A 16,002-nucleotide genomic window follows, 5' to 3' on the forward strand; every position below is an offset into this window, starting at 1 on the left:
ATGCATCAAACCCATTTCCACAACAGGAGTGCTTCTTAGCATTTGCTTGGACCGTGCTTCTGTTCTGAACATAACATTAATTAGTATTCAAACAATGGAAACTCCAGGTGAGAATATCAGCAATGTAGGAAAAGACAAGATTGCTAATTACTGTAAAGAAGACACATCAGGTTGCAGACAGACACAATTAAGACACCCGCATAAAGTTTTCGGCCACAGCCTTTCTTTCAAAGTTGATCAATGTCACTGCTGCACTTGCATCCAATTGAAATAATACCAAGTACTTATTGATGTAAAGTGTCATTACCAATTTATAAGTTGTATTGGATCAAGTGTAACATTGAGCTTCTTATATGTTTACTTCCATTGCAACACTTTGCTCACTTAAGTGTGACTGTGCCATTTTGTGTTACAGAGACTTGCTAACCGGGCTGATGTGATGCAATACTGGCATATTGCATTACAAAAACAGCAGTGTTAAGTGTGTGCATAATAGAGCACTGTGGACAGGACTGCAGTGGCTGTGCAGAACACTTTATTGACTATTTATGATGCTTGCTGCTCAGGCATGAAGTCCCTGCTCAGTTCTAGTGGCCACACCACATGCCCGGTGCGTGCTCAATGTCAGTCTCAGGCCCTGTCTGACATATTGGATAATTGATTCACTACACGCACTGTATACCAGCATTATTTTTGGTTGCTATTCTGTTTTCATGTTGGCTTGCTGGATGAGCTTGAATGCTTGAGCAATCTATAATACCTGGTTTAGTGATGGGTCTTCTAAATTTAAAGCCTTGTGTCATACCTTCTTATCTAATGCATGCCACACAATTATAGCATCAATAATAGTGTCCATGTACATCATCTGACATTGTTGACATCTAAAGGCACATTGATGTCCTATTCATTGTAAATCTGCTATCTTTAACATGTACAATTCATTCTCACTTTTGTGCTTTTGATAAAAATATAACTTTGTGGCCACAATATTCATTTACTTGTGACAGTGTACTTCTAATGGGTCACACATTTCTACTAATGTAAAAGTTTCTCATTCTACTGCTGGGACCAGCTTAAAAAACAAATAAAATACATTTTATGCAGACAATGATAAAAAGAAGGCTTGTTGTTGTCTTCATATGCCCACTACCTTAAAAGCTGCAAGATGCTGTCACAATTATTTGACTTGTAACTCCCAATCCTCTTTGGCATCCTCGATTGGTGAATGCTGGCAGGAGTGCAGTGACCTGTGTTGATGCTGGAGGAGTTTTCTGCTGTTTTTGTAAGACATAATCCCACAGTTTTTTACATTAATCCAGTAGTATGTTATGTTGTTCTTGTAGCTGCTGTAATTGGTGTTCTTATTACCACATTTCTTTTTGTCATGCCAAAAAAAATTGGCATCAATTTTATTATTTGATAATCCACTGAAAATCCTGGTACATCTCGTAGTGAATTAAATGTTGGCTCTGTACTGTAATTTGTTTTTAACATACAAAAATCACGACAGGTGTACATACACACGACAAACACCTGAAGTGTTAATAAAGACACCAGGTTAAACTTGTAGTCACCAGTTGACAACAAGTTGTCAACAGCATGATCACAGTCAATCCCAATAACATCTACACACACATTCCAGGTAGCACAAGGTTCTTCATCCATAGGTCATTCTGCAGGGTAGCTTGAGTGAGATGGGTAATGAGTTGAGATTGGAACTTTGGCAGAATTCCTTTTTAATTGAGTTTAATCTGTCTTCAGTTTGAACATGAATCTGTATGATTTACATTGTCATGATTGAAACACCACATTTTTATGTTATATATATAATTGCAGAAATGCCTTTGTTGCCATTTTGATTATTATTTATTCCTTTATTATTAAAAATAACAATGAGTGCTGCCATAAGCAATAGGCAAGGGTTTTAATTATGAGTAGTATTTACTTGGCTTCCGGTTGGAACAACAATGAGTGAGTGCAAGGGCTAAACCATTGTTTCACTATTGTTCTAAATTTCTGTTCCTTTTTTTTCAGTTTTTGTTGTGGCTTTGTGCAATATAGCTAGTAACATGCCAAAATTCAGTTTCCTTTATGCAGTAACTTGCAAAGTTACATTAATATATCTGTATCTGATATATTTTCTTCTAATTGTGAAATACTTCTGTGCAAAATATTTGAGCAGTCAATCAACTATTAAAAAAAAAATATTTCCTTTCTCAGTATACCAATACAACCAAACTTAAAGATTCATTTGCCAAGGCTACTGTGAGGAAGATTTCTTTGCTTCCAACAGCAATTGCAACATGGAGCCAAAAATCACTATTTGCATCTGATGTATGTAAAGCTTTCATTGATGCTGGAATCCCTTTGTGGAAACCACAGAATCCTATGTCAAGGGGACTGGTCTGTGAATACCAGGGGAAACCTTGAAAAAAATTCAGTTTTATAAACAGTGTAACTCAAAGAATAAGATTTGTTAGCCCATATAATGCTTGCTGTCTTTTAAGACATCTTTTGGGAACATTTTTATGTGAGAACCACAGCTTTAGCTCTCACGCTTTTTTTAATTATATTTTTTCTTTTTTTCTTTTTGCAAGTGAAATACACCATGCTAATTATTTATGCACATAATAGGTACACATTACTCAAAATACAAACAAAGTAGAAAGTTTATTGTTTTCCTGTAAGTTCTTTACACTATTATCTTCAAAGCAGACTATTGAATAGATGGTGTTGTCATAAATTGTGGCAAAAAGAATTTAAGTTTGATTATCAAAAATTTTTGAAATGAATTCAGGGTTTTTTTTGTGAGAAAAGCATTTTATTTTCAAAGTTAAGTCACAAGAGAAGTCTACTTTTTAGTTAAGCATGTTTTAAGACTGTATACAAAATTTCAACACTCTTTAGTTTTTAGCCAGAGTGTACCAAAATATGAAATAACTTTCGAGAAATTCAAGTTAAAGTTGAAACTTGCTTTTTCTATTAAACTTGCATGGCATTAATGCATCCCAGGTCCATATTCATCTAGTTTCCTGTGTTGTTCTTCCTCTCTTCTCTTTTTCACACTTCTTTTTCTTATTCTTGCTTCTTTGGTGGCTTCCAATACTGATTCTTCTGCTTCGAAATCTCTCCTTTGGTCAATGGCTATTAGAGCTCTATGTGTATGTAGTCCACCATGCACTCCCATCACTTCTATAACATTAAGCCTTGACACTGCACTGTCATTGAAACAGAGAACATCATCATCACACCTATTTTCAAAGTATTTAGCCCTACTACATCAGTTTTTGGTATCCGTTCCCACATAAAATTGTTGAAACTTACATTTGGATTTTGAGTCCTACCATGTAAACATTTCTCTAATAATCTTGTGCCACTAAGATCCCTATATAGATTTTATAACTTCCATTACAGCAAATGGCAAAGAATGTTTATGGTTGTAGGTCTCACCTTGAGTAACAACACTCTGGTAGCCACACCATAAATCACTGCCACATGGGCAGAGTGCATGACATGGGTTGTCATCTGTGGAGGATTTATGAAATAAGGTAGCCCATACTCCCTTTTATTCCCTCAAGGTCATTTTTATTTTATCTTATTGGTTGTCCGTAATAATACTGCAACCTGTTTATTTCTTCATCTGTAAGCCAACCACATCCACTAATGCACTTACCATCAGCTAAGTTCTTTCCCTCCAAATTCCTCTCCAAGTTACACATCTTGTACCTAACCTTTTCTGGACATGTCCAACATATTCCATATTTTCAATTTTTGTGTCACCATAAGGTTTGGATTCACAAACTTTCTGGTAAACTTTTGGGTCTTCATCTCCTAGTTAAGATGTATACATCACATCATATTTCTCCACGGACCTGTGAAATATCTTCACAACACCTTCAGATTCCATCCCTCCATTATAACCACTAAAATTAACCAAACCTTTATGGTTTTGAGTTCCACTAGTACAGCCATGACAGTACTTGGTAATACATTCCGCATCAACGACTTTACCATTGTCCAAGGAGATAGCTGTCACTACATTATTTAGGGAACTATGGCCTCTTCATTGCCAGGATGCACCCAGGGCTGCAGACATACGTGTATTGCTGTCATTCATATCTATACTTTCCTGAATAGCATTTTTTATACTATCATTTGCTACTTCTTCTAAATTCTGTAGAATAATTTTATCGTACCTGTCACACCTTGTAGGGAGAGGTAAGTGTATAAGAGCACAGAAAATTTGTACACTACTATACCCTTTGCCTATACATCTCATAGAATACCCAAGTTTATTATTTGTGGTATACACTCTCTGTTTAGTTACACCACAAGTATAACCACATTTGCTTCAATCACAAAAGTTATAAACAATTCTTAATTGTGATGCACAACCTCATCTAGCACGTATCACATCAGCTACCTTCACACCACTTTTGCCACATTCCTTAAATTGCAAAGCTTTATTTATTTGTTCAGACAGAGCAGAGTGTTCAACAATAACACAACCTGAATCGACACGTTGCTTTTCAGTATTAGCAGAGTTAATCCATTTGGTGAACCGATTTCCATAAAATTTATGTTGTTTACTACCTTAATTCTTACCATTGCTTTAAAATGAAATAAGCAACTCACACACACAATGAGAAACTCATACACACAATTACTTCGCTGTAAACAAAATATTTGCACCAAAACAACAGCAAACTGTGACTAAAACTCTCTGCACAAACAAAAGATAAGCAACTGTAAAGCTTTCACAGGTTAGCCAACTTAAGGGACTAAAATGTCATAAAAATGAAACAAATGAGAGCAAAACTTTATTTTTAACAGAGCTTACTGTGTGCCATGGTGGTGATATAGTACATGCAATCACTTTTAAATTCCTCTAATTTTGGTACTTCCTGTGGTCCATTTCCCTGGAAGTAAACTTTTTCTCATTCAGAAAACTACAGAGAATTTTTTAAGACAAAAATTATATAATTGATTTTTTGACATTTATTCACATACAAGTCCCCTTAAGACTGTTTTTGGAGAAGTATACAGATGAATCTGTGCACAGTGAGTCAAATTTGTGGAAATGTCACGTGAGTGAATGTTACAATGAAGTAATGAAAATCACTAAAGATGAAGTAAAAAATAAAAGATCTGGATTTCAGCTGATGAGCCAACTGATCCTATGGGTCTTTTTATTGCTAATGTCCTTGTTAGACAATTCGATCCACGAGAAAGTGAATTAATAAAAGCTGTACTGCTGACAACAGAATGTCTGGAAAAAGTTAACAATTCATTAGTCATACAGCTTCTTACCAATTCATTACTTTTGTTTTGACCTGAAGAAATTCAGTAAGACAATGTATTACTTTTTGCCTTTGCTTCAAATTATTTATTGCACGCTCTGTAACTTATAACTTGCTGAAAAAACTGAAAAATTCTTTTGAATTAATTTTGCTGTAAGTTTGGAATAATGTGCAACATTCTTAAGTTCAGTAATATAATGTAGTGAAAGTTCTACCTATCAAGTGGTTTAGCTGATAAGGACTTCTGTATGGAAGTTCTAGGCAGTTTACATAAAGCAATTCAACCAAAACACCCAGGCTTGTAAATAATTCATGCCACTGTGATACTGCACTATACTTACATTTAAGTACTCTCCAAAAAAGTTGAGGTGCAGAGAGTAGGCAAATAATACTGGACCATCACTTAGACTGGATTGAAATACAAATTCAGTCTGCAAGAAGGCATCAGTGTCACTTCACTCACCACATAGATATAAAAAAGTATTTCCTTTTGAGCATACTTGATTATGGTGATGCTATTCTGCAAGGACACAGGCTGGAGCAGGTGATTAATGCTTGTGTATAGTACATTTCTGATGAAACAATGGAAAATCCAGGATGGAATGTAACAATATTAGAGAAGGAAAGTTCCATTCACCATATAGTGAAGATGCTGAGTCGCGATAGGCATAACAAAAAGATTCACACAATTATAGCTTTCGGCCATTAAGGCCTTAGTCAGCAGTAGGCACACACACACACACACACACACACACACACACACACACACACACACACACACAAAAGCAACTTGCACACATATCTGCAGTCTCAAAGAACTGAAACCACACTGCGAGCAGCAGCACCAGTGCATCATGCACCATGCACTGGTGCTGCTGCTCGCAGTGTGGTTTCAGTTCTCTGAGACTGTGCAAGTTGTGTTTGCGTGAGCGTGTGTGTGTGTGTGTGTGTGTGTGTGTGTGTGTACTGCTACTGCTGACAGAGGCCTTAATGGCCAAAAGCTGTAATTGTGTGAATCTTCTTGTTGTGCCTATCGCGACTCAGCATCTCTCCGCTATATGGTGAGTGGAAATTTTCCTTCTCTAGTATTGATACATTTCTGATGCACACTTTTTCAACTGTATCTCCCTGGCCTATGAAAAATCATCGTGGCTATGTGCCAATAGGTGTAGAGACTATCATAATCTGTGTTTGCTTTATCGTTGTCTCCCATCACTGCACTACCACATATTTGTCGTCAACTCTTAGAATACTCTCTGGTCAACACAGCGAAATATACATTCTCAACAAAGTAGTATCCTGTCTGTACCATCACATAATACTGTCATGTTCTCAAAATCATTTTCTGTATCATGAGCCTGATCAGGAATCTTCCTCAAAATATCAGAGAAATTAAATTGTTTCCAAACTTCAAAAGACTGCTGATGGTCCACATTCTGTCACAATAGTCATCTCTCCCAGATTACATGCAGCTCACTTTCTTCAGTCCCCCTCCTCCACACCTTTCCCCTACCCCTTGTTGGCAGAGTTCTCTATTTATATTCTGTTCGTGCCTAACCGTTTCTGTCACTATCATTTCAGTTTGCTCTTTCTTTGTCTCTTTCACTTTTGATAATACTTAACGTGGCTTAAAATGTGCTAAGCTGATCTGTATCATTCTAAATCTGCTTTATTATTATTATTATTGTTATTATTAATATTATATATAATCTATTTTTGACAGTGTAATGTAATTAGATAGGTAAAAAAAATCTACTCACCAAGCGGTGGCAGGAGGAAACACACACACACACACACACACACACACACACACACACACACACACACACAGAGAGAGAGAGAGAGAGAGAGAGAGAGAGAGAGAGAGAGAGAGAGAGAAGGTTTTATTTATGCAAGATCTGGGAGCCAGTGGCTCCTCCTTGCGGCAGAAGGGTTGAAGGGGAAGGAACAGGGGTGAAAGAAAAGGACTGGAGAGGTTTAGGAAAAGGGACAGAGTTCGAAAAAGCCCCCAAAACCCTGGGTCAAGGGAGATTTACTGGTAGGTATCCCCTGACCTGCCACTTGGTGAGCCGATTTTTTTTTAGTATTATTATTATTGTTATTAGTATCATTAGTGTTATTATTATTATTATTATTATTACAATATTATGAAAAGGAAAGTTACCACTCACCATATAGTGGAGATGTTGAGTCGCAGATGGGCACAACAAAAAGACTGTCACAAATAAAGCTTTCAGTCAGTAAGGCCTTTTTCAAAAATTGGTGAGACACACACACACACACACACACACACACACACACACACACACACACACACACACAAAACACTCACACACGACTGCAGTCTTGGGCAACTGACACCACATTGCGAGCAGCAGCACCAGTGCATGATGGGAATGGTGACTGTGTGGAGGTAAGGAGGAGGCTGGGGCGCGGAGGGGGAGGGATAGTAGGGTAGGGGGTGGCGGACAGCGCAGTGCTTTGGGAGCATGCAGCGACATGTTGGAAACAGGTTTGGGCAGCTATGTGCAGTCGGGAGGTTAGGCGGAGGGCAAGGGTGCAGTAGGGGGGGGGGGGGGGGGGGGTAGCAGAAAAGGAGAGAAGTAAAAAGACTGGGTGTGATGGTGGAATCCAGGCTGTGTAGTGCTAGAATGCTAACAGGGAAGGGGCTGGATGGGTGTGGACAATGACTAATGAAGGTTGAGGCCAGGAGGGTTACAGGAACATAGGATGTATTGCAGAGAAAGTTCCCACCTGTGCAATTCAGAAAAGCTGTGGGGAAGTGGGAAGGATCCATATGGCAGAGGATATGAAGCAGTCATTGGAATGGAGGATGTCATGTTTGGCAATGTGTTCAGCAGCAGGGTGGAACCTCTTGTTTCTTGGACATAGTTTGTCGGTGGCCATTCATGCGGACAGACAGCTTGTTGATTGTCGTGCCCACATAGAATGCAGCACAGTGGTTGCAGTTTAGCTTGTATATCACATGACTGTTTCCACAAGTATCCCTGCCTTTGATGAATAGGTGATGTTTGTGACTGGACTGGAGTAGGTGGTGGTGGGAGGATGTATGGGACAGTTTTTACATCTAGGTCTAATACAGGGGAGCCATGAGATAAGGGGTAGGGAGCAGGTGTTGTGTAGGTACAAATGAGTATATTGTGTAGGTTTGGTGGATGGCGGATTACCACTACGGGAGGGGTGAACAGGATAGCGGGCAGGACATTTCTCATTTCAGGGCACAATGAGAGGTAGTAGAAACTCTGGTGGAGAATGCAGTTCAGTTGCCCCAGTCCTGGGTGGCACTGAGTTACGAGGGGAATGCTTATCTGTGGCCATATGGTGTGAGTTGGGAGGTGGTGGGGGACTGGAAAGATAAGGGACAGGAGATTTATTTTTGTACAGGATTGGGAGGATAATTACGGTTTGTGAAGGCTTCAGTGAGATCCTTGGTATATTTCTTGAGGGACTGCTCATCACTGCAGATGCAACGACTACAGGTGGCTATGCTGTATGGAAGGAACTTCTTGGTATTCGACAGCTGCCACGCGTTCCGTACCAAGAAGTCACTTCCATACAGTCTAGCCACCCATCGTTGTCGCATTTGCATTGATGAGCGGTCCCTCTCGGAATATACTGAGGATCTCACTGAAGCCTTCACAGACCGTAGTTATCCTCCCCAACTTATTCAAAAACAAATCTCACGTGCCTTATCTCTACAGTCTCCCACCACCCCCCAAGTCCTACCGTCCAGCCACAGAGGAGCATTCCCTTCATAATTCAGTACCACCCGTGACTGGAGTAACAATTACATTCTCCGCCAGGGTTTTGACTACTTCTCGTTGTGCCCTGAAATGAGAAATGTCTTGCCTGCTATCCTGCCCACCCCTCCTACAGTGGTATTCCGCCATCCACCAAACCTATACAATATAATCATCCATCCCTGCTCTTAATCCCTTACCTGATGGCTCATACCCCTGTAATAGTCCTAGATGTAAGACATGTCTCATACATCCTCCAACCACCACCTACTCCAGTCCGGTCACAAACAACACCTATCCCATCAAAGGCAGGGCTATCTGTGAAACCAGTCATGTGATCTACAAGCTAAACCGCAATCACTGTGCTGCATTCTATGTGGACATGACAACCACATGAAAGGCCACCGCAAACTGTGGCCAAGAAACAAAAGGACCACCCTGTTGTTGAACACGATGCCAAACATGACATTCTTCATTTCAATTATTGGTTCACGGCCTGTGCCATACGGATCCTTCCCATCAACACCAGCTTTTCTGAATTGCACAGGTGGTAACTTTCCCTGCAATATGTCCTACATTCCCCTAACCCTCTTGGCCTCACCCTTCGTTAGTCATTGCCCTCGCCCATCCAGCCCCTCCCCTGTTCCCATTCTGGCACTACACAGCCTTCATTCCACCATTGCACCGAGTCTTTTTACTTCACTTCTTTTTCGCTCTCCTCCCCACCTCTCCCGTCTAACCTCCCGACTCCACATAGCTGCCTAACCCTCTCTCCACCTCATCCCCGTGTGCTCCCCAGCAGCACTGCACTGTCTGCCACTGCTACCCTACTATCCCTCCCCCCTCCTGCCCCAGCCTCCTCATTACCCCCACACAGTCACCACTCCTATCATGCACTAGTGCTGCTGCTCACAGTGTGGCCGTCAGTTGCCTGAGACTGCAGTTATGTGTGTGTGTGTGTGTGTTTGTGTGTGTGTGTGTGTGTGTGTGTGTGTTTGAAAACATTCCTGGAAATTTTTTCCTGAAGTATGTTGAGGTCGCTGCCCATATTTGCCTAGGAAACAGGTAGAAGTCCGCAGGGGTCAAATCAGGGGAATATGGCAGTTGTGGAAGCACAGGAATTTTGAATTTGGTAAAATATTCAACATTGGAGAAGGCACGATGAGCCGGACCAATATCATGGTGCAGCACCTAACTCCTGTCTTTCCACAATGCGGGCCTTTTATTCCGCACCTTTTCAGGCAAACGCTCAAGGACACATTTGTAGTATTCCTGGTTAATTGTCTGTCCTCCAGGGGTAAATTCACAGTAAACAATACTGGTAGAATCCAAAAGAATCACCAACTTGGTCTTCACCTTCGACCAACTTTGCCATGCTTTTTTCAGTCGTGGTGAATCTGGAGTCTTCCACTGCAAAAACTGCACTTTGGTTTCAGGATCATATCCATATACCCACAGTTCGTCACCTATAATTACCCTGTTTAACAAATCTGGGACTATTTTAGTCTGATTAATCAGTTCTTGGCACACGTAAAGTCGATATTGTCTCTGGTCACTTGACAACACTTTTGGAACGAATTTTGCAGACACTAGACTTATGTTCAGATCTTCAGTTAAAATTGATAGAACTGCATAGAAACTTAAGTTCATCAGCCATCTCCCTAATTGTAAGTTTATGATCAGAGCGCACTAATTGCAAACATTCACAACATTTTCATTCATTTTTGAGGTGGAAGGACAGCCGGACTGTATTAATCATCTAATGATTCATGGACATTTTTGAATCTGTTGAACCAGAAAAAACCATTTGACTGGCTCATACAGTTATCTCCAAAAGCTGTTTTTAATAGTTCGTAAGTCTCGGAAGCTGATTACCTAGTTTTAAAACAAAATTTCTCACAAACTTGTTGCTTCGTTGAGTACACAACATTCTATGGCTCTGAAAAAGGATTTGTGCAAGATCTACTCAGCTGTTCACAGAGTTGTTACCTTTACTCCAAATTATTTATACTCCACCAAAGACTTTCCATGCCATATCACCTATACAATACAGTTTGTGGAACTGTGACATTGTTTTGTCAGCAGGAGGAACAGCAACTTTAATTAATTTTATTATTTCTTTAGTTTCCTGTCTTACGGTTAGTTATGTTTACATTTCTGTTAATGGTGATTAGTTCCAATAGTATCTGTTCATTTTTAAGGCAGAGAATGTTCAGTGTGAACTGTTGAGAGGCTCAAAATATACAAATATTACGCTATGAAATTAGCTCATTAATCACATGAGAATGACTCTGGTAATAGTTTGAAACTGAACGGATTTGTTCAAAACTAGTCACCATTAACTCAAATGTGAATGCAACTTAGACAGAAAACAAGAGAGAGTAAAATGCAACAAAATATATACGAGGTACATCATGTGCAAATATACTACCTTACAAAACACGTTTTTAGAGTTGAACACACAAAGTTCGCTTTTATGAAACTTCATACATAGCATGTTACTCTCCATTAAGTATTTGTTTATGGATTATGTAAATCATTTGAGACCACCATCTGCAACAATTGTTTATAGAGACCGTGCCTTATTTCCTTTTGCTAAAAGAATGCAATTTAATTTTTGTTCTTGCTTCTATCACATACATTAATATTTGTTTCTTATCACAGGCAGCCAGAACAATTTGTAATTGGAGGTGGATTTTTTAATCAGTTCCATTTTGTAACAAATGATGAGAAGAAGTGTTCAAAGGCAAGAGCAATTGTTGGCATAGCATTTTCAGGGAATAATGTGCATTGTACTTCCACCCTATTGGATACAGACATAAGGTGTAAAGCTGAAGTTGCAAGTCTTATGGATGAAGTAAGTGCACAAAAGTTCACAATAAATACTACAAATTGATGAATTCCTTTACAGGGTAGTTTATAGACAAGATATCAGTGAAAACCTGTCATGACAGAAACTTTCTTGCATAACTTTTCCTAAAGTAAACAATTTTTCAAGAAAACCATAAAATTGATAGAGAAAATTGCTGGCCATTGTTTATCTTCAGAAGAAATGTCACTGCTGCTGACAGATATATATGAAATTACAAACACTATCCTAGCTTTTGAACTAATGGTTCTATAAGAGTGATGGATTGGGGAAAGTTAAAAAAGATCAATTCATTCAGTGCCCGGGATGAGTTCTCTGTGTCCCCACTTCCTTACAACTGGTGGATTCCTCTCATCCTGGGGTCTGTTTGACATGTGCTTCCTTTTTGAACTTTTGCAAACTATCCCCCCTCTCCTCACCAAGGAAGGAACTGGAACTATCAGTCCCAAAAGCTAGGACAGTGGCAGAAGATTTCACATTTCTCCTGAAGGTAAGCACTGGCCAGTACTTTTGTCACTAAGTTTTCTTTTGTAATGCACTTTGTTATGTCGTAGTCATTATAGAATTTATGCTGAAACTTAATGCAACCATTTATTTCAGAACAGAAATTATATTGTAGTAAAATAATTATTCTTCAGTCCTAAATGTATTCAGATTTTGTGGATTTTAAACTCCTTTTTGGATTATATGGTTTAAGTGAATATTGTGTTGAGCCTACAACACTAGAGGAAAAGTACCAGAATAACATTTCAGCTTTTAGACATAATTAGGTTCCACTAGTTCCCATCTCTGTAGCTGAGTAGTCAGCATGTCTGACTCTTCATGCAGAGGACTTGGGTTCAATTTCAAGTACTGCTAGGGATTTTTCTTGGTGAGATGACAGGAACAGGGTGCGCTTAGTCTTGTGATGGCAATTGAGCAACTACTTGTACAGCAGTTCACAACTGCTGGGAGAAGAGCGATGAGATGATTGCTTGCTGCTCCGTGCTAAATTGGCACAGGACGACATTGTAGCTGGTCAACGTCAACTGGCTGCAGAGTTAAGTTTGATGAAGTTCTTTGTTCCTCATCATGCCATAGCTCTGTAATCAGTTCATACTGTTTCAGAACATGTGTCAGAAATGTTTCCCAGGTGATGACTGAGGCCAATAGTAGCCAGTTATGCCAATAATAGCCTTTTACCATTGCTTTAACTTTGGGTCTTCACCTTTTGCATCCAGATGAATTAAGTTGACATTTTTTTCATATATGGAGAGCACTCAAAGAGACAAGATACAAATGAAGAAATAAAAACTAGCCATGTTAATGGATCCAATCTGAAATCTTTAAACTTACAGCCTGACAGTGAATCAACAAAAACAACATGATGCACACAGTTTTGTGTGCTGTCTGCTCGTCTAATATAGGATGCCTAGGAAGCTGTTTTCTTGGATTGCTAGACAACAATTCGAGCAAATCTACATCTACATCCATACTCCGCAAGCCACCTGACAGTGTGTGGCGGAGGGTACCTTGAGTACCTCTATCGGTTCTCCCTTCTATTTCAGTCTTGTATTGTTCGTGGGAAGAAAGATTATCGGTATGCCGCTGTGTGGGCTCTAATCACTCTGATTTGATCCTCATGGTCTCTTCGCAAGATATACATAGGAGGGAGCAACATAGCCGCACGGTCTAAGGTGCTGCAGTCATGGACTGTGCGGCTGGTCCCGGCGGAGGTTCGAGTCCTCTCTCGGGCATGGGTGTGTGTGTTTGTTCGTAGGATAATTTAGGTCAAGTAGTGTGTAAGCTTAGGGACTAATGACCTTAGCAGTTAGGTCCCATAAGATTTCACACACATTTGAACATTTTTTGGAGCAACATACTGCTTGACTCCTCAGTGAAGGTATGTTCTCGAAACTTTGACAAAAGCCTGTACCGAGCTACTGAGCGTCTCTCTTGCAGAGTCTTCCACTGGAGTTTGTCTATCATCTCTGTAACGCTTTCATGATTACTAAATGATCCTGTAATGAACCGCACTTGGATCTTCTCTATCTCTTCTATCAACCTTATCTGGTACAGGTCCCACACCTGTGAGCAGTATTCAAGCAGTGGGTGAACAAGTGTACTGTAACCTACTTCCTTTGTTTTCAGACTGCATTTATTTAGGAGTCTTCCAATGAATCTCGGTCTGGCATCTGCTTTACCGACGATTAATTTTATGTGGTCATTCCATTTTAAATCAGTCCTAATGCCTACTCCCAGATAATTTATGGAATTAACTACTTCCAGTTGCTGACCTGCTATATTGCAGCTAAATGATAAAGGATCTTTCTTTCTATGTATTCGCAGCACATTACACTTGTCTACATTGAGATTCAATTGCCATTCCCTGCACCATGCTTCAATTTGTTGCAGATCCTCCATTGGTTGCAGATCCTCCTGCATTTCAGTACAATTTTCCATTGTTACACCCTCTCGATATACTACAGCATCATCCGCAAAAACCCTCAGTGAACTTCCAACGTTATCCGCAAGGCCATTTATATATATTGTGAATAGCAACGGTGCTACAACACTTCCATTGAGAATGACATGGTGCATTCTGTTATATCGGAACTCTTCAATTCAATTACACAATTGGTCTGATAGTCCATATGCTCTTACTTTGTTCATTAAGCGACTGTGGGGAACTGTATCAAACACTTTGTGGAAGTCAAGAAACAACACGACATCTACCTGCAAACCCATGTCTATGGCCCTCGTTGAGTCTCGTGGATGAATAGCGCGAGCTGGGTTTCACACGATCGTCTGTTTCGAAACCCATGCGGATTCCTACAGAGTAGATTTCTAGCCTCCAGAAAAGTCATTATACTCAATCATAATAAGTGTTCCAAAATTCTACAACTGATCGACATTAGAGATATAGGTCTATAGTTCTGCACATCTGTTCGACGTCCCTTCTTGAAAACGGGGATGACCTGTGCCATTTTCCAATCTTTTGGAATGCTGCACTCTTCTACAGACCTATGGTACACTGCTGCAAAAAGGGGGGCAAGTTCCTTCGCGTACTCTGTGCAAAATTGAACTGGTATCCCATCAGGTCCAGCGGCCTTTCTTCTTTGAGCGATTTTAATTGTTTTTCTATCCCTCTGTCATCTATTTTGCTATCTACGGTTTTGTCATCTGTGCAACAATCCAGAGAAGGAACTACAGTGCAGTCTTCCTCTGCAAAACAGCTTTGGAAAAAGACATTTAGTATTTCAACCTTTAGTCTGTCATCCTCTGTTTCAGTACCATTATGGTCATAGAGTGTCTGGACATTCTGTTTTGATCCACCTACCGCTTTGACATAAGACCATAATTTCTTAGGATTTTCTGCCAAGTCAGTACATAGAATTTTACTTTTGAATTCATTGAAAGCCTCTCACATAGTCCTCCTCACACTACATTTCGCTTCGTGTAATTTTTGTTTGTTTGCAAGACTTTGGCTATGTTTATGTTTGCTGTGCAGTTTTCTATCTCAGTTGTTGTACCACGGTGGCTCTTTTCCATCTCTTATGATCTTGCTAGGCACATACTCATCTAGTGCATATTGTACGATGGGTTTGAACTTTGTCCACTGATCCTCAACACTATCTGTACTTGAGATAAATCTTTTGTGTTGAGCTGTCAAGTACTCTGAAATCTGCTTTTTGTCACTTTTGCTAAAGAGAAAAATCTTCCTAACTTTTTTAATATTTCTGTTTACGGCTGAAATCGTCGATGCAGTAACCGCTTTATGATCGCTGATTCCCTGTTCTACGTTAACTGTTTCAAATAGTTCAGGTCTGTTTGTCACCAGAAGGTCTAATATGTTATCACCACGAGTCGGTTCTCTGTTTAACCTCTCAAGGTAGTTTTCAGATAATGCGCTTAAAACAATTTCACTGGATTCTTTGTCCCTGCCACCCGTTATAAACGTTTGAGTCCCCCAGTCTATATCCGGCAAATTAAAATCTCCACCCAGAACTATAACATGGTCAGGAAATCTACTCAAAATATTTTCCAAATTTTCCTTCAGGTGCTCTGCCACAACAGCTGCTGAGCCAGAGGG

General features: G+C 39.7%; 1 protein-coding gene across 8 annotated transcripts in view; it reads left to right on the forward strand.

Annotated features, from left to right (window-relative positions):
• Positions 1-16,002, forward strand: part of LOC126091885 (F-box only protein 22-like) — a 486,064-nt gene that overhangs the window by 425,140 nt on the left and 44,922 nt on the right. For all 8 annotated transcript variants that reach the window (XM_049907173.1, XM_049907177.1, XM_049907180.1 and 5 more), the window contains exon 8: positions 11,726-11,918. In XM_049907173.1, the coding sequence (XP_049763130.1) occupies positions 11,726-11,918 (193 nt within the window). The remainder of the gene's footprint in view (positions 1-11,725; positions 11,919-16,002) is intronic.

The sequence above is a fragment of the Schistocerca cancellata genome, chromosome 7 (assembly GCF_023864275.1).
Source record: "Schistocerca cancellata isolate TAMUIC-IGC-003103 chromosome 7, iqSchCanc2.1, whole genome shotgun sequence".
Taxonomy (NCBI): domain Eukaryota; kingdom Metazoa; phylum Arthropoda; class Insecta; order Orthoptera; family Acrididae; genus Schistocerca; species Schistocerca cancellata.